The 20444-nt window shown below is 30.8% G+C and overlaps 3 protein-coding genes across 4 annotated transcripts in view; all 3 read left to right on the forward strand.

The window, feature by feature from the left end:
- The window catches only part of ND-B12 (NADH dehydrogenase [ubiquinone] 1 beta subcomplex subunit 3), an 86163-nt gene that overhangs the window by 47290 nt on the left and 18429 nt on the right, over positions 1–20444 (forward strand). The gene's annotated exons all lie outside the window — the stretch shown is intronic.
- Positions 1271–9723, forward strand: LOC138179806 (uncharacterized protein DDB_G0283697-like). Its single transcript, XM_069112949.1, has 9 exons — positions 1271–1982; positions 2266–2474; positions 4870–4980; positions 5098–5176; positions 7805–7852; positions 7937–8107; positions 8181–8325; positions 8388–8547; positions 8618–9723. The coding sequence occupies exons 1-9, from the start codon at positions 1645–1647 to the stop codon at positions 8635–8637; spliced, it is 1281 nt and encodes a 426-aa protein (XP_068969050.1). The 5' UTR covers positions 1271–1644; the 3' UTR covers positions 8638–9723.
- holn1 (CD2 antigen cytoplasmic tail-binding protein 2 homolog holn1) lies at positions 17873–20244 on the forward strand. Its single transcript, XM_069112493.1, has 6 exons — positions 17873–18605; positions 18667–18830; positions 19106–19289; positions 19355–19536; positions 19610–19718; positions 19791–20244. The coding sequence occupies exons 1-6, from the start codon at positions 18461–18463 to the stop codon at positions 20018–20020; spliced, it is 1014 nt and encodes a 337-aa protein (XP_068968594.1). The 5' UTR covers positions 17873–18460; the 3' UTR covers positions 20021–20244.

Here is a 20444-nt window from a genome sequence, read left to right on the forward strand (position 1 = left end):
GTATGTTATAATAACATAACATAATAACATAGTTGGATAAGGGTTATATATGTGGCCCAACCAATATTATTCGTCCTTTTTTATTCGGGAACGCCATGACAGATTGATTTAATGTATAAAAAATTGTATAGTTTCACTACAAAAAATGAAGTTGGTCTTTGTTCGATTTCTAAACATTTCTTTATGACATTCTGATAACCAACATGTATTTTCAAATTCTCTACTTCCGCCTTTCCTCGCCTCAATAACAAATACAGGGTCATAAATCTCATCATCGCGTGACCAACGTTTATAGATTTAGTGCGAACGTATATCTGCCGACAATTGTTAATGTGAACTACGTTTTCATCTGGAGACTGTCTTTAGACCTGAATTTTGGCTCTAAAGTCCACTAAAATCTGTTATATTTCAGATGTAATATACATATGGTGTGACATGTAGTATATCATAGTTTCCATTCATCGAGTACTACCAAAAGATGCAAAACAAATTTAAAAAAATTGGTATTCGAAAACAAAGTTTAGTTTAAAAATTTAAATACTAAAGAACAAAATGAAACTGTCATACATATGTTTACTATTCCAATTCTTCGACTAAAGTACGTTGACTGAAGTGAGTTTTCACGATTCAGTAATGTTTGGTAATTAGATAAGCATCATGGAAGATAAGAAATTCAATATTTGGTTACGGCGTTTGCAGCAACCTAATAGCCGGTAGCTAGCGACTCTGGGCCATTTGATTCCTTAGGAACTGATGAATTTTTAACATTTTGCAGCAGTAAAATAACTTGATGTGCAGGTCATTGGATTCGTTTCAAGAAACACCACTTACCTACCAAGGAAAAAAATATGTGGTTCCATGTGACGATGAAAAAATATTCATGCCTGTACAATAAACATGCTAATTGCCAAGGGTTAATGTTACATCTAAATGATATATGGAAAATACATTAAAATTATTGCATCATTCCATTGATCCATTATCGTTTAAATGGGAATATTCTCTCTTCTCCAAAAAAATATAGTAAACAATTAATTTCTCTTTCTTAGACAACTTACAATTAGTTTAATTATTGCGCCATTTTTTTATTTTCATACTTGTTTATCTCGGATCGAAAAGTAGATATGAACTTTTCCGCAAAACCATACAATTAAATAGGTTCTCGTCTATGCTAGTGTGCAACTAAGGAAAGAAGGAATTTCTTCTCTGGTGCAACTAAACAGGGCAAATCCCTAACTTTATAGGATATTATATATACTAGTGTGGGTCACTTTCTAGCATGGTCGCGTGGTGCAGCACAAGTTCGAGAACAACCCAAATCATACGTGTGAACCCTCTTATTTCTTCTATATTGCTAGTAATGTAAGCATTTATTCATCAAAGTTTTGCAGTTTGTGAGATATTATATTAGTGTATGTGAAATTTATTTCTTCGCGTTTATCACGATAACTTTACTAATCACATAATTTTTATAATTTTATTTGATGTACTTATTTTCTATTTTGGAAATTTTTCTATGTAATAACTAGATATTACTTTGTATATTGTTTGGATCTAACGTACATATTTGAATCTTAAGTTACCTTACCTTAAAAAAGACTGCAGACTAGCCTAATTGCATATGAAACTTTTCTTCTTTGGGAAATGAAACGAAACGTGTCGAATCATTCTTATCGCGATGAAAAATTGAAATCATCACGCAGTGAAAATTATGAGACTGGTTTACGAAGAACAGAAGAAGAAAGATTACGGCGTAGGCGCGAATGGATTATAGAACAACAAATGCTACGAGAACATGAAAGGTTGAAGGAGAAGAAGATCTTAGAATATGAAATACGTCGTGCTCTCGAGAAAGGTTTACCACTGCCCAAAGGAAGATTTTCACATCACAGTAGCAATAAGAGTAAAAGTAAATCCCCGGAAAGTCAACACAGAACTGTTGCTACATTAAGTACATCTAATACATCTATATTATCTAAAAAGTAAGTATGAATAATACAAAGTATTTTATTTTAAACAGTTAAATGAAATTGTTTTATATATAAATAAAAATTAATTTCAAGGCAAATGTTTAGAGGATATATTATGCCATATATATATATATATAAGATTTAAATTACTTCACAAATTGTGTAGCAACTAGGTACATAATTATATGATACTCAAAGGTATAATTTAGTTCTTAATTTATGAAGAAGATTATAGTTTAATAAATTCAAGTATATTATTAAATTATGGAAGACAAAACGTTCATTTGCATTATAGATTAGAGCCATCAGATGGTACAACACCTTTATTTAAAGGACCAGAAGGCATACAAGTTACTGCTGCAGAACTACGAAGAATCAAAGTATATATTCACAGAAATTCATTCACAGAAGATATTCACAGAAATGTACCAGACGAAGCAACAACTGATGATCTACAACGAGATATTATTAATTTTGAAGATGTTTTGGTCAAAAGAAGAGAGGGTAAATAAATATTGTTTTTTTCTATAATTACCTAACAACTTTCAGTCATCCAATGAAGAAATACTAAAGGAATATATGAATTCAACTCGGAAGATAATTCCTTTCGGAATTTTCCAACAACCGTAATTTATAAATTCATATTCCAGCATATTATATGCTTTGTATTATAAAGTTGATAATCATATGTCCTATTTTTTTTCTTTTTTTTTCTTTTTCCTATATGTTTGAAATTTAATTATGGATAGCAAAATCTTCACTTTACTTATTGCAACATCTGAAGAATAATGACATTATATAGAAGTTTTTATGGACATGAAAATGATGGATTTGTGATCATATTGTGTTCTATAATATTCAATGCAAGTTATGAGTAACTTTAAATTTAATAATATGTATTTGATTCACCAAGGATGAAGAAAATTTGGAATACAACGTTGGATATGGATAACTGGTTATTGAACATTTAATGTGCAATATGTAAGCACAATGTTTTTATGTCTTCAGTGTCCTAAGAGTGATTTTATTCTTGTTTGCTGCTTTACATTTTCTTTTTTTGTCATCGAGTTTGTATAAAAAAATTATGTTTTGGAATAATAGTATAATAGAACTAATGTTACATATAAAAAAATGATCTATTGCAAACTGTACTTCAAATTCTTACTCCATTTTGTGGATTCTCCATATGCTTTACTTTTGGAATATCTGCATGTCTAGAAACGCAAAAGTTTAATTAGAAAATTTCACATTTTATGGTGATATATTAAATACATATTCAATTCAACAGTGGAGGAAGGATAAAGTTATGGAATCTTTTCATTGAAATTTCATTCCCAAGGCTCATGATTCTGCAACTGATGAATGAAAATTATATTCAAAAGTAACTAATTAACCCCTTGCCTTACGATTGAAGTTACAATAGCACATGCCATAAGCAACAACATGGTCGGTCATACGTCAAGCCATTTGACGGTTTGGCTGGGCGTTCGAGGTTGTGCAAATCGCACATGTCTTTTGATGTATAAATGCATATGTAAGGTACAACTAATTTTATTTTGCAAGATGTTTGATAAATAATTACTATCAATTGATCATTGAACAAAAAAGACTTAGTATCTTGAAGTAAATAATAAGTCAATAACAGCCACGTACCACATCTCTCATGCGTGTTGTCTATGTTTGGCTCGATTGACGTACCACGTCTCCAACGCGACGTTGTAGATTAAGAGGTTAAAATTACCACATCTAAGAATTCTATAATGAAACAGGAGCATTTTTCACTTAATCAATTTGAACTAATTAATTTGAACTAATAATCTGCATAAATAGGTAGCTTTATTTCAGCCTGGTGGCATTGAAATAGAACTTGATTTGCAAATTTTATAAACTTTCAGTATTATACGTAACTCATTACTACAAATATCTTCAGGTTTCTACTTTCTTATATATAAAGTTTTAAATAATATAACAAGAATGTTACAAAATATTATTCTGTAAACAATAGAAAATTGAAAAAGTAATTAATATCAAATTTTTACTTAAAGATACTTTTTTGATTGCAAAATGTAATGTGTTACAATATAATAATTAGTTATAATGAAATATATTTGAAGAAAATAATAAACTATGCAGTTATACATATATCAACAAAATGGAAGATTTTCTAATCATCATAGAAGACATACAGCATATAAAACATCTCAACAATTCTTTATTTTACCAAAATTTTCTTATAAGAAAACTGTTATTATTTTCTAGTTAAAATTTTAATAGAAGTTTGAGTTTCTTGAAATTCATAAAGTCTGAAAGAAATCGTTAGTTCTTAGTAATTATTACTAGTTAAAAATATATATTGTATATATAATAAAGTATATATATAAATAAGTAAAGCATATATATACAGAATAACATAAAGTAAAGATTGTATTTTCATAACTAATTTCTCTTATAATTACGGATTCACGTATATAAAATTGTTTTATGATTTCTGGCACCAAAAAAAATTGTATGCCATATATGTTCATTTGTGCAATTAATCTAAAGAATTTATATATGTAGCAATCATAAATTAGCAATCATTTAATGTGATTTATATTTTTAATAGTAAATATGTATCTTTTTTACATTATTGATATATGCAATGCTATTATAGAATCAGCAATTTAAAGTGAAAGATAATTATATTTCTATTTCTTTTATACCATTTTTACCGTTTTATTCACTTCATACATCTGTTATAAAATGTCCTGGCTTACAATTTTTCAGAAGCAGTCAGTTTATTTACATATCAACCTTGAGATTTCTAAGGTCTGTCACAGCTGCTAATACTGCTTAATTGCTTTTTTCATATACATGTACTTCAGATTTTCTATTTATAAATAAATTTATTTAACCATAGGAGAGGGATCCAAATCTATATTTGAGAGAGAAGAAATAAAAAGTGTAACAGTTAAAACAGAAGAAACTGTGGAACATCGTACAGTTGTTGCTATAAATAATGAAAATTTGGGTTTGTTCATTATTAAAAATTTAAACCTGTTGTCGTTATTTTGTTTAAATTGATAAGATATTTTTTATATGTATCAAAATTGTATTTTCATTCTAAAAAATGACGTTTAATTTTTAGAAAACAAGCCGGAAGCAAATAAATATACTACTTTTTCAAGAAGTCGAAGTCCTCAATATAGATCGTCTCATCATACCAGGTTTGATATATAAATGCATGTGTTTATGTATTGATTATTAAACCAAATGGATATAGTAATTTTACCATGGATATGATAAAAGTATTGCTACATAGTGCTTACAGAAGGTATCTTTTGTACACACTCTGTACATCGTGTATATCATTGTGCTTATTATGACATTTATGGATTAATTAATTAAATCAAAGTATATTATGTTTTATATCATTTGACAGTCCTTTTATATGACAAAAATCTAATACTATGACAATGAAATATAGACCATAATAAAAAAGATGCGTCATAGGAAAATGGAGATTTGTACAGGGGGTGAAGAAAGTAAGTGTAAAGAAGATCGTTGCGCGATTCTATACCTTCGCATCGGTGAAAATTAGTAAAAAAAGTTCATGTATAACGACCTTGACCTCGAATTCACGGTCACATTTTTTATTGCAACGAATTCTATTTTTACAAGGAAGAAAAGCGTCAAATGAACTATGTCTTACAAAAAGCTTGACCCCTTCTGCCGGGAAAAGAATATTAAAACTTTAGTAATTCTTAAACCGGCTTTATCTATAATATTAACTTTTTTTTTATAAATCTCTACTGATTCGAAGGTGTAACATCACGCTACGATCCTCTTTACACTTACTTTCTTTACATCTTGCACAAACACTTTTAGTAATCACTAAATGGTTACGTAGTACCGTTATTTTCATTTTAAGCCCATAGCCTATTACAAAGAAAAGGTTATTGATACTTATTACATATATCTTACATATATATGAACATTTACATACTTCACATATATATACCCAGTATACACACATACTGCAACATACTAACTTAATTTTTATTATGATTCGACTAATATTAATTTGCGTATTGTCATGACCTCTTGCACAAAATGGAATATATATATATATATATATTTATAAAAATAATGGATATAATTATTTACTTATATAACATTTTTATATAATATAATAATAATAATATTTTATTATTAATAGTAATATTTTCGTTTAATATCATATATTTTTTTTGAAATACTATACTTCACAAATTTAGATTAGTAAGTACGTAATAAATCATTATCATATATATATAACATATAGGAATATAGGAATAATGTATGTAACATTTATAAATATTATTAGAACATTTATGATCATAATGAACATGTATTACTAAATTCGTACCTTATATTTAATTGTGCTATGTGACTTTTATTTTAGGTATATGCTTTGTGTTACTATAGTCTGTTTTGTTCTAGCTTATGCTTGTTTCTTTTTTTTTTTTGGATGTATCAGAAGTGGAAACTTGGTGAAAAAGGTAACTCTAAGCTGCTATAAGCCCGACTTCTCTTTCATCTCCACTAAGTGGAGGGATATGATGTAATTGTTACTTCAATGAAGTTTTGGTATAAAAGGACTAAAAGGAATTTGATTTGCAATATATCTGTATGCATATGCTTGGTAATGTCACTACCAATGCTTATGTTTTCTTTTTTAATTTGACTACATATAATCTATTTAACGAGACGAGGTAGTAAACGTATTCAAGTTTTGTTTGCTGCCTCGTCTTGTTAGGCAGAGTATACATTTTGTTTCTTTCTTCTTCCTCAAGAAAAATGTAATAATATAATAGAATACTTTCTATCACATGAATAAAGAATGAATTAGAACAAGTTACATGACAATATTGCTATTCAAATTCATACGTGCATTTCATAGGTATTCTTCTCATAAACTTCAGTTAAAATATCTTATAAATAATCAGTCATCTTCATGCCAATAAATACAGAGTAATTATCTCTTCATGAAATCCAAAAACCATTTAGTCGGTAAAAACAATTTAGTTCATAAAATTTTCACAACTCATTTCTAGTAAATGTTACTTTATAATATAGGTTTTTTGATTAACATGTTAATATAAATGGAATCTATTAGTAATATTTTTTGTCTATGCCAACATTAGCATATCATATCCGACTTGTACATGTTTTTTGTTCAGGTAAAGTATTATGGATGTAATGATTAATAACAATCATGAGGAGGTAAGTAATTGAAATTCTAAAAGTAAATTTAATGTCTATATGTACCAATTACCATTTGTCTTTGCCATTTAATCCCTAATTCATTGTTAGGGATTATGCAAAGCAATCAATTAAATGTATAACAAATGGTATATAAAATTGTTATTTTTTATAATATTGTGCACATCTGTTTATTTTTTCATTTATGTCCAATATTATTTTGAGAATTATTCTACTTGCTTTTACTTACATTTTATAGTAAATTTCAGCACTTATATTTTCTAACTTGCTATAGTGCACGATTATTCATCAATATTTACTACTATTAACTATTTATTCTTTTTGGTAATTTATACCATTTTTATATAATTTATATATAAATAAATTCAATGAAATAAATAAATTTAATGAAATATAGATATAAGTTACAGAGTATTGCCGTATTAAAACGTAAAAATTATATAATATAATCAATTCGTCAATATATTATGTTAATATATTAATAATAATAGTATTTATATTTTATGTTTTAATACGACAATGTTTAGTTTAAAGTTAATTTAATGTAAAGTTTAAAACTAAACTTTTGTTACTTAAGTATTCTTTTTTAGGTATAAAGATTCAAAACATAATAACAGGGATAGTTACAGAAATGATAGGTACCAATTATTCGTTATAATTTTGTATATTTGGTTAATATGTTTATTTTTCAGTTTCATTGTAGTGTTGTATAATTTATTTAGAGACAGAGATCATAGTAGAGGTGGAAGTGGAGAGTATAGAGAAAAAGTCAGGCCACATAGTCAATTGCACACTGCAGAGGAAAAGCACCTGCGAGAAAGAAAAAGTAATAGAGATAATTCACATTCAAGGGGAGGAGAACAAAGAGCATGGATCAAAGATTCTCATGACAGGTACATAATAAAACATATGAAATAATGTAAAATGATGTTTCTTGAAAACTAAATGTTATAAATATTATTGAAGCAGCAAGTCATCTAAACACGAAAGACCTTATCGAGAAAAATCGAGAGAGCGATTCCGAGAAAGAAGAGAAAGAGATAAGTCTAGAGAACGTAGACTACCTCCATCACATTATATTGAACCCATTCCTGTTCCTGTTTATTATGGAGTAAGTATTCAATTTATACGTGGAATACAATTCTTCTGACATTAAATTTCATTGGTCATTAGGGTTTTCCTCCGAGACCAATAATGGTTGGACCTTTGGTTCCAATTCCAAGGCAAGTACCACCTTTAGAAGGAACTAGCCATATGATGAGTCCATTAAGACCATATCCACCACGATTTATTCAGCCAGATATATATAGATTTTGTCCATTTCCAAATCCTAGTATGTATTTCTTTAATTCATAATGAAGTACATGAAGAGTTACTGTGTTAATTATTTGTATTTTATATAGGATTTAGGCCAATGTATTAATAGAGGATTTATGATGAATGGAAAATTGCCGCATTAAATATCAGACATTTTACAAAAATTAAAAATTCTTCGAAGTATCATAGTGAAGTAGATTATCTTTAATTCAAAATATTGTTATAATTGTATGAGATATATAAATGTTTTATATTTTTTTAGCAGCCATAAGAATTTTTTATGATTTAGATTAAAAACTGTATGAATTCGTTCATTCAGACACTGACATGCATATAAGAATTGATGTTTCATCGATTTTACGGTCTCGCTATATTATAAACATTATTATATTAGTACAATCGCTTTTTAACCGTTTGAGTCCCAAGCAGCGCGATCGCGCTGCTTGGATTTTTTGTTGAAAAGTTCCAATACATTTGAACGCTACGGACGTTTGACGGTATTTTGTATTTCATTGATATCTTCTCAATAATTTCTATTGAACAAAACTTGAAATATTTATAAACTAATAGTACGCATATATAATAATATAGATGTATTTCATAAAGCAGCAAATATGACGAGCGCTGTTACGCCGCTTGTTTCTCTTCGCAATCGATTAAAAAAAAACACTATCACGCTGTTCGGGATTTTTCTACTGTTTTTTCAATGACCCCTGGGACTCAAACGGTTAAGCTAAAAATCGTGAAGACAAAGAAATCATGTTTTTGACCATTGATTTTTCAAATATCGATTATCTTGTAATATGTGCATTTTTAAGCATATTTAATATTATTTCCAAAATCTTTTTAAATTTTTTTATATTTGATGTATTTATGCGAAACTTGCTTATATGTTTTTAGATGGTAATAATAATATTGTGTTCAAATTATATTAATTGATAATGGATTGTGTATTATTAAATTTGAAAAATATGTTTATGTAGTTTGTAGTATGTAGTTTGTTCGTATAGTTTTTATATATAATAATTTGTCGTATATCAGACTTTACATTTACATATTTCAAGGAGGTTGTTTGGCAAAAAGGATTGGTTTCCTTAGTATACATTTTTTTTATTTTTGGCATTTATAATAGTAGTAAAGTTAAAAATTTATTTAGGTAATGGACTTCATGTAAATTTGATATATTAAAAAATGATGTATTAATAAAATATTTATTAAAAATTTGTTGGTTTCCAAATAAATTTTCTTTATACTGATTTATTAATTTTCGTTGTATCAGAGAGCTGATTAAGAAGCCTATTAAAAGTCTTGCTTTTTGAAGTATATACTAATGACTAGATTATGGATGTTTATACATTTATAAGAATTATGAATGCATAACATACAGAATGCACGTGATTTACAAAACTATACAAAGCAAACTATTTATTATAATATTTAGAAGATAAAATCACTCTCTATTTAGGTTTTATTTGCGTAATTGTGTTTGTGAAAATGCATGTTTATATAAGTGATCGCAATCTAAAATTACAAGAGTTTCTATCAAATGCGTAATTATTTTTCGTTTTATGAAAATATTGTTTATTTATGTTAAATTAGTTTCATTTAATTCTCATAGCACAAAAAATCAGAGAAAATTGAAATTTTCAAAATTGCAAGTTCAGGATAGAAGATATTTAACGAAGATATAATAAGATAAAATCAGGTTACTAATTTAGTTATTCTTTACTCCTTTTTGGAATTATTTAATAATATATAGAACATACAGATATTTGAAGTAAAATAAATTATCACTGGGATTAATAATGTATAGTATGACGAACGAGGTACATAATAGCCGTGACATTCAATGCCTTTTCGTGTTCCACATTTGGGATCTGGACTCCTAATCTCGGTCATATATAGGTCTGTATATAGGTCTGGAAACTCTCGTGGTAGGTTAGTAATCAAATGATGTTGATCAATTTGTCTGCAGGAAAGCGCTTCAATTAAGAAATTATGATTGTAGCGGACTTCAGAGCCACTTTACGCTAACTTTAGATTAAGGTACGCTGTACCAACTTTACCAACTGTACCAACAAATTAAAGAAACTCCCTACTTTACCAACCGAAAAAGAAAACTTAGTTATCAAAATTATTAATGATGATACCTTGTTATATTCATACTTTACTATATGTTATTTTATCACATCGTACATGTATTTTAACTATTCTATTTTATTATCAACGTAATTCTTTTTGTAACTAGTCAGTTAGAGACGAGAATCTAAAGTATCAAGACGTGTCAAACATAATAATATTTGATCGGAATTTATTGTAAGTTCAGTTCAGCGTTAAAGTGTTAAATAAATAAGTTAAGTTATGAAATAAAGAGTTTACTATATTATAAGAGTTATTGAATCATTAGAATTAACTGTCAAGACCCCCACAAATTGGTGACCTCGACATGATCTCTTCGAAATGCCATTACACCATTCTCCGACAAGAGGTAAAACATTTCCTCAAATAGTTTTAACAAACGCAATGTCTGATATGAAACGCAGTTGATGCATTGTCGATCTCTTTTGAACAATCTCTCTTTTGAAGAGAGAACCTTAATTTTGTGATTTACAGAAATTGTGGCGGCCTTCGCAATCAAGAAGATAACATACCCTTTGTCCTTTGTCACGAAAATCTTTAGAAACTCATTAACTAGAGATAAATATGAGATAATATTTAATCCTGCAAGTATTTTTGGTTTATAGCTGGTATTTAAAACAGTCCTTAGGTCTATTGCACGCTCTTACAAACACGGAGAAAGCGGGTAGTCACCTATTGGGAAAAACCGAATATTTGTCTAACAAGAAGGCTGGTTTTTCCCATGAACAAGGCCACCAATGAGCCACATTGGTAGGAGGCTTCCTCCTCATACCTTCAGGCATTAACGTGGATCATAACCAATTGACATCGCGGATCGTTACCCTCACTTTTCTTAACGGAAAGTGTGAACAACGAATCCGCGTTCTTCGTGCAAAGGGCACATCCACACCGAGCTTTCTTCCGTAATAATATGGTGTAAAACTGTCTTGTCGCTCCTATTTTTAGTTCTTAGTTTTACATCGAGTTTTACACCAAGTTTTACACCAAGTTTACACCAAGTTTCACATCCAGTTTCACATCCAGTTTCACATCCAGTTTCACATCCAATCTAGATCGAGTCTATATCATCAGGAGGGTCAACTCCACTTCTTCTCCTTGCGCTCTAGTCTATATTCAGTCAAATCTCAGTCAAAGTCAAGAACCAGTTAAAGGCTGGTGCAAGGAACATTAAGATTCAGAAATCCAGCAAGAAACTACAAATTGAACACATACATCATCATCGTCAACACGAAAGGAATCTCAGGTCGTACTCGTTCATAGTTGTCATATCACATACTCATTCTTGTATCACACTGAAGTTGTTGGAGCATTCAAATATATAATAACCTGTTAATATCAGTGTTATCTACAGTCAACTACCCTTATTATCCCACAAGAAATAAGGGATCGGACGATTTGTGGCGTCGATTATTCAAATTGTAACGGGAATTTACGACTTCCGTTGGCGCGCTTCTTCGAGATCGCGTCTCTCCGCGAACGTGCGAAGTTCACCGCAATTTCTGTGAAGGAAAAACCGAGCCGGAAATATAAATCCCGATCTTTCGACATACAGTTGCAACGGTTGGAAAAAGATGATTGAAGTTTTAGCGGTCGATATTCGTAGGAATTCGATTTTCATAGGAATTTCTAATAGCTGACATTAACCTCTTCGGTACGGTTGACTTTTGTACGGGGCTGTTTCTCTGTATGGCAGAGTTTGACCCGTAAACGATACAGCACTGCAATGTGTTACGAATAATGGTGTTCTCTACGTAAGCACATTGGAATGAAGTTTTTGATAATTAAATTATAATTTTTCTTAAAGATATGACATATACACTTTAACTTTAATAATTTACTTTAATAATTAATAATACAATTGAATGTGATATATTTTAAAATACGGTACGACACATAAAACCACGTCACAATTTTCACACTTATAGCGCGATATTGTTTTTCAAATTGCTCTTCATTTTCTATTTTGAAGCGACATTTTGAGGTTGAAGATCCTAAAAAATTACAAGGATACGGATCGACATGTTAAAAAGAGCATCTAATAATGGTATATTTATTTTAACGAAAAGCAACAATAGATATCTGACACTGGCGTATCAAAAACAAAGACTATATATTCTGGCTGCATATTGTTAACACTGTTATAAAACATCGCAAGGATAAAAAAAGTGTGAAGCAAGACAAATGAAATAGATCATTTAGTTCAAACGATGAGCGAATGAGTCAGTAGAGTCAGCCACTATAGTGGCGCGCCGTAATATAAGATTACATCCACGAAAGCCACTATAGTGGCGCATCGTACCTAAGAGGTTCATCAGAGTACCATAGGCGCTGGTTTTTTCTAAGATGTTATGGTTTCTAAGATGATACATAAAATCTATGGGTAGATTTAAGCGGTAACAGAATTATCAACGGAAACACACAATTAAGTTTTCATTCTCATTTTCATTAGGTTTCATTAGGCGAATAAATATTATTTCCACGATAGACCACTCAAATAAGTACAGCAAACTGTTACAAAAATTTATCGATATTACTAAATCACAAAGACACGTGTTCAGAACAGGCGGCATTAGTAACGTTCAGTATTTTATTTGCATTAAAGGATAACCAATCGCAAAAAAGCGCGTTACGCCTTAGTCCCGGATGATTTAAGATAGCGAAAGAAGGATTCGAGGATACGACCAGGAAGGGGATTTGCCAACCGTCTTCAAATCAATGGGCGAGCCCTTTTCACATGATATCCAAAAAGAATGGTGAATGGCGACTTTGTGAGGGCGGATGCTTCAACCCCATGACCGTATCAGATAGATATCTAGTATTTCACACCCAAGATTTCTTTTTTAAACCAGCCGAAGCTAAAATTTTTATCACGTTAGATCTTATCAAAGCATATAACCAAATTCTTATCGCGCCCGAAAACGTACTTAAAACGGCTTAATAATACCTTTCGTCTTATTATATATGTGTAACGCGCGTTTCAGAGATATTATATGTAGACTCGATCTTACGCGGAATGAATGTTTAGTACAGATATATCGACGATATAATTATTGTGTTAAAAGATGAAGAACAGCACGAACCGCACCTTAGAATAGTCTTCGAATGCCTCCGACAATACTAATTAGCGATAAATGTAGGCTAGTTAGTCTTTGGACCTGAAAAGGTCAAATATCTCAAATATTTGGTTAGCTCCAAAGATACCAGGTCTTTAAAAGACTGAATATTAGCCTTAAAGGATTATAAATTACTCTAAGATGAAATGGAACTAGGAAGATTTCTAGGAATCATCAATTTTTACGAATGATTCGTACTTCATGCAGCTCAAATTCAAGCACCGCTTTACTCACTTCTTACCGAAGCGAAGAAAAGAGATAGGAGAATTATCAACAGAAACGAGGAGTAAACTAATGCCTTCGAGAAAGCCAAGAAATATCTATGTAACGCGATACCTTTGGCATATCTTGTAGAAAACGCACTGTTAGCATTCTACAGAGATGCATGGGATACGGTTATGAGAGTCGCACTCGAACAATTTACAAACAGAATATGGCAACTATTAGGATTTCACTCCAAGAAACTTACTACAGCCTAATAAAATTACAGCACCTATGATCACGAACTTTTGGTAATCTACTCAAGTATTAAATTTCCGTTAAACACATAATTGAAGGACGCGATTTAATTATTAAGACCGATCATAAACCATTACAAATCTCCTCGTCAACCGTGACACTTACACTTCCTCGGAATATTTACAACATAAATTGCTTTTACAAAAGGAAAAGACAATATCGTTGCTGATTCCTTCTCTAGAACAGGAACAGTTGAGATGCCAATATGAATGCCAATATGAATGCCAATAATTAACAGGGGAGAACTGGCAGAAGCGCAACATACAGATGAGGAGTTAAAAAATTTAATTCGGAATGGAAGAATCCGACATGTACACATAGACTTCGTCAGCCCACTACCCCGCGCACAAAGATATCGCTATTATCTAAACATTATCGATCATTTCTCACGTTGGTCAGAAGCAATTCCGATACAAGACACTTCAACCACCACAATAGCTGAAAAATTCTTCAAAAGGTAGGTTTCACGATCCGGAACACCCGAAACTATCACGACTGATAGGGTTTTCAAGGACAAGGTCCTCCATCGTCGGATGTCAACGGGTACCAACCATTGTCTACAACCCAGCGTCAAACGGATTGGTCGAACGGTAGCGTCGCTCACTGAAAACCGCATTAGGATGTCATAATAATGAAAATTGGGTGGGAATGTTACCAATCGTTTTACTTAGAATACAAATCGCGTACAAAGACGAACGAAGAAATTCAAAGAAGATGTTGGAACCTCATCAGCCGAATTACTATACGAAACAACATTACATTACATTAAATATATATGTATATACTTGATTTAGGGGTTGCAATTTTGTTAACTTTTTTTTATTAAAGATAATAATACATATTTAATAATGATTTATAATTAATATTTACTTAAACAGCAGTCTTCTGTACCAAATGAAACCCTGTATACATATTTATTTTAAATAAATTGTGAAACCCTGTATACATACTTATTTTAAATAAATTGTGAAAAATTATGAAGAGTAGTTTAGTTTAGTCATTGAGTAAGCTCGATGGTTTAGTTTATATTCTGTAGTTTATATAACGATGATGTTGAACACAAAATCGTAACTTCACGATTGCAGTGTTCTATGATGGCCGATATGTACAGCGTAGTCTCCGATATTTAGAGCCTTACCTCCTCCATTGGAGTCCAGACTTGTGTATACGACCATAGCTCGCGCCCATTATTTTAGTTATTTCACAATACAAGTGCTGCACCAAGCGGCTAAGTGCTGAAGGCGTTCCACGCTAGTATATACAAGAACCGATAAAGTTAGTGATTTGCACTGTTTGGTTTCACGCTAGCATATACAAGAACCTGTTTAGTTCCACCACAAAGGAGGTATACTCGCTGTGGTTCCACACTACAAGAGCTTATTTCACTGTGCGGTTCTACAGAAAAGTTCATGCTATTCTATACAAGATAGACAAGTACGAGAATAATAAAATCGCACAATAATTAAACTTAACTTAGCTTATTATATTTTTTTGGAGAAGAAAAGAAAATCTTTTCCCTAAAACGGCAATGGATCAATGGAATGGTGCAGTAATTTTAATATATTTTCCATACATAATAGTTTCAACATTAACATAGATTTAACATTAAAGTTACTTTCCTCGTAGAGATATTTTTGTTATAAAAAAGTTCAAATATTATTTCAATGTAGTTTATTAATTTAATATTTAATTCAATATTAATAGTACTTTCAGTAGTTGATAGGTTGCGAATAATATTTCTGCCGTGATTTATTTGTTTTGTATGATTTTATACAGACAAGATTTAATGTCATAACTAATTTGTGATCCACGATTTTTACCTTTTACTTTCATTACTGATACGCCTACGAGATGTCGTCGCCGCAGCTTTGCTCACTCATCTATTTCTTTATGTGTATATATCTCTAATTCAATACATACATATACATACATATTACTGAAGTACCTAAGCAATTGTCTATTATCTCCACTGGACACACGCATTTGCCATGTGTGCTATTAGGATCTACTAATTCTTTTTTAGTAAATACTTTATCAAAGGGTCATCGTTTATGAGTAAAGGATGCTTAAATCAATGTCGAGTTTCTAAGTCGGTACGGCAGTTACGTTCGTCCACGAAGGCCTACAAGGTGATTTGTTCATTCTTATATTTATTAAAATATACGACTGTAAGAAAATGTGAAATTCGAACGCCTGGGACGGGCACCTGGCCTTCGTCATTCTCGGGTGTGAAAAGAGAAGCATTAACATTTGAGGATGCCATAAATTAAGCCCTCCCTGTACAGTAATGTAAGTCAGAGGGTCCCGACATTTTGCAACTGCGATGCCTGGTATATTCGAGTATCCTTTGTACAATCGTCGACGTGGACGAACGTCAAAATAAAATCACGCGAGTTCGACATTTCCGAATTTATAAAACGTGCGTAAACGTGACTCCCTTGAATTCGCTTTTGGTATTTTCTTACATGAGTCCATAATCATATGAAAGTACTACTAAATGACACAAAATTTAATATACCTAATTAATTAATATGGAAATGCTACAGACAAAAACATTTTGAAAACCAGTCGCAAATATTATTCGACAGCCATCGCACGTCCTGCGTTCCAGGCCTAGGATCGTCGATCGCTTCATGGCGTGCTCTAAACATTGACTAAATCCTAGGCACTCAAGAAGGTCGCACAGTAAGATCGCTTTCGCATCAGTGAGGCAACACTAATACAACGACGAAAAATTTTTATTTTTAATTTTTTGCTAATAAAAATTTCATTAACATATTGGTAAAATTTTCCTGATTAAAATGAGGCATTGAATGGGTTTATTAAATTTTCTCTTTTGACTGCTGGTCGGTTGGTCGAACTTGTCTTAATGCAATAGAGCCAGCTAGATCCTAACTGTTAGGACAAAACCTTAGGTGTTAAGGGGTGATAGAAACACGAACATGATACACCATAGCACACTAACACAGTGTTCTTTCTCGTCTTCCTTCTTTGTCTTGTGCTGTTACATTTAAATTCATATAAAATTCATGGAATTAATAAATTTTACTCAGTAATATAAGTAACATGGGTAAAAGTCGTGGATCACAAATCAATCGTTATGTGTGAAATCTTTCTACAATCAATTTGTTCTGCAAACAGATACGTCAGAAATATGTATTATTCGCTTGGCCATCAACTAGTGAGATTACTATTAAAATGAAATTAGGTTTTATTATAACAAAAACATCGACGCGATGCGATATAGTAAAAAATTAATTTCTCTTTCTTAGGCCAACTCATTTTGATTACTACGCGATTCTGTTATTCTTATACTTGTATATTTCGGATAGAAAAATATGAATTTTTACGTACGACCATAGAATTAAATAGGTTTTTGTTATACATACGTTACACACTAGCGTGGAAATAAATAGGTTTTTGTCTATGCTAGAGTTGAATCAGTACAATACTTAGCCGCTTGGTGCAATACTTCTTCTCGAGGGCCAACTGAACCTTATAGGCATTAACACTGTCATTTCCCCTCTGCTTGAATATTCGTTCCGAAAACAGAAAAACTCGTTCGAAAGTTGTGTCGTAAAAAATCAACGCGGAAAATAAGAAGGATTTTGCTCTGCGCATGCTTGACATGCTATGAATGTGTCAGACAGAGACAGAGGTATTCTACTTATTTCTGTCTGTCTCGCATAACGAAACCTTCTCTTACCCTCCATCTTGACATTTTTTAATTCAAAAAATGGACAGTTTTCCCTAGCGTGTGTCCAAACTTGTTTATTTGATTGTGCTCAAAAGTTTTACCCCTACCACGGAAATTGCTAGATCTGTGTATACGACCGTGGACCGTGGTTACCAGCTTACTACTCTGCCCAAAAGTTAACCTAACTTGAACGTAGTTAAATACTTTATACATAATTAGTACTGTTTAAATTGTACTGTTATCGTTTGTAGTTAAATATGTTTTCCTGAAATTTATCTATTAGACATTCTAGAAACAGTGTAATTATTATTATATAAAATTAAATATTTTTCTTGAAAATAGTGAAGAAACGTCCAATAAAAGATTATATTTCACTGTACGTGCTGGAAGAGTCAATAATAAGTTATTACGATAAAGTAAAAGACGGATATCTTTTATTATCGATTTGTTACTCACAATATATGAAAATGTATAAACGTAAATTTGATGAATTAGAAGATAATAATGTTAGAAAAACACCAGTAAAAAACTCGTTAGATTCGGATGAAGAAGATGATGATGCTAACGAGGATAATTATAATATAATGAGTGATGATGAAATTGAAGGTACGTAAAAATATGAAAAATTTGTTTAACACGATGTTAAATATCTGTATATAATTATTAGGTGCCGAAGATGGACCAAGTGCTCCAGAAACAAATGTGGGGTTTACAGCATTTAATATGAAAGAGGAATTAGAAGAAGGACATTTTGACAAACAAGGCCATTATCTTTGGAACAAAGAAAAAGAAATTAGAGATAATTGGTTAGACAACATTGATTGGATGCAGGTTTGTAAAACTAGTTGGTCAAATGATTTTAATCTTAGAATATGTGACAGAACTAATCCACTAAATTTGCATAATTGTATAATACGAATTGAAGTCCTGGTAGTTTAAAATAAAATGTAAATTTGTTTTCATGTTTCTAATTTTTTTCTTGCTCTTGGACTTTTGCATATTGAAATATCAGAATATGTTTCCATACAGCAAACAAATAAAATTATCTGTAAACCTGCCTTGTTTACTCAGTAATGCAAAACATTACTAAGGCGTAATCTTGATAGATCAAACCGAGTTCTACAGCAAGTGTAAAGAAGGAAAGCCAAAGCAGTAAAACACTTGGACTGGCACATAGTGATAGTGAGGATGAAGATCCAGATATAATGTTCAATCCAACTCAGGTTTATAAACAAATATTGGAATACTTACAACCTGGAGAAACTGTTTCTAAGGCTTTGTGCAGGCTTGGTAGCTATTTTTAGTTGATTAAGTTACATTTGAAAGAATGTGTTCATCATTATAATTATTTAAAGGAAAAGGAAAAAAAAGATTAACTACTGCAGAGAGATGGAAAAGAAAACAGGAAAAGAAACCGATAGAAGATGATCAAAATTCTATTAGTATAACAAAATTAACAGAATTGGCAAATGAATTGTTAACTCGTACTGGAAATATGGATATATATCAAGAAAGTTACGAGCAAATCAAAAAGAAGGTAATTGCACATGATAAAATATGGTAGATATTAACAACTTTTAATAACCTAACTATAATATGATTTTCATAAGGTTGAGCTAGGAGATAAACATGCTCATCCTTCAAAACAGGAAGCAGAGTTGGATATGTATGCTGATGATTTTGATGTAAAAGAGAAAGCAAAATTGGATGAGAATGAAAGTAATTATTTTTTCTGAGAATGTTTTCCTATATAATTTTCTGATATTATATATTATGTTTATTTTCTTTTAGGTAATAATAAAGGAATTGATAATTCTGAAGCAGACGAAGCTAAAGAAGTAACATGGGAATTAAAATGGTCACAAGATGAAAATGCAGAAGTTTATGGTCCTCATACAAGTGAGCAAATGAATGCATGGGCAAGGGAAGGTTATTTTAAAAGTGGAGCTTGGGTGCGAAGAACGGGTCAAAATAATCAGTTTTATGATGCTGCAAGAGTGGATTTTGAACTTTATCTGTGATGTTTTGTTCTTGTTTGATACCTTATTTGATAAAAGAACTAGTATGTAACTGTAAGTTTTTGATGATAAATACAATGAGAAACAATGTTTCATGTAATAAAATATAGGCTAACTACCTGTCAATATGTACAGTATAATTACAGACTTTGATGAACACATACTCTGGCATTTTGAAACTATAATATAACAAATATCAAATTTAAAAACTGTGTTTCTCTGTATTTAAGGAAGAAGAGTATTGTTAGAATAATACCGAGTAATAATTCATTCCATATGACTAAATTGTATAAAATAACAATTGTCCATTCTTGATACATATCGCATAAATAAAACTATCGTGGAAATCTATTTACTTTTTTCTATGTATTTGTTATTTTGCTCTTTTAAATTTTAAAGACATCTACCTTTATTGATGTATTTCAGA

This window comes from Bombus flavifrons, chromosome 5, assembly GCF_040668555.2.
Source record: "Bombus flavifrons isolate JBK064 chromosome 5, iyBomFlav1_principal, whole genome shotgun sequence".
In the NCBI taxonomy this organism is placed as follows: domain Eukaryota; kingdom Metazoa; phylum Arthropoda; class Insecta; order Hymenoptera; family Apidae; genus Bombus; species Bombus flavifrons.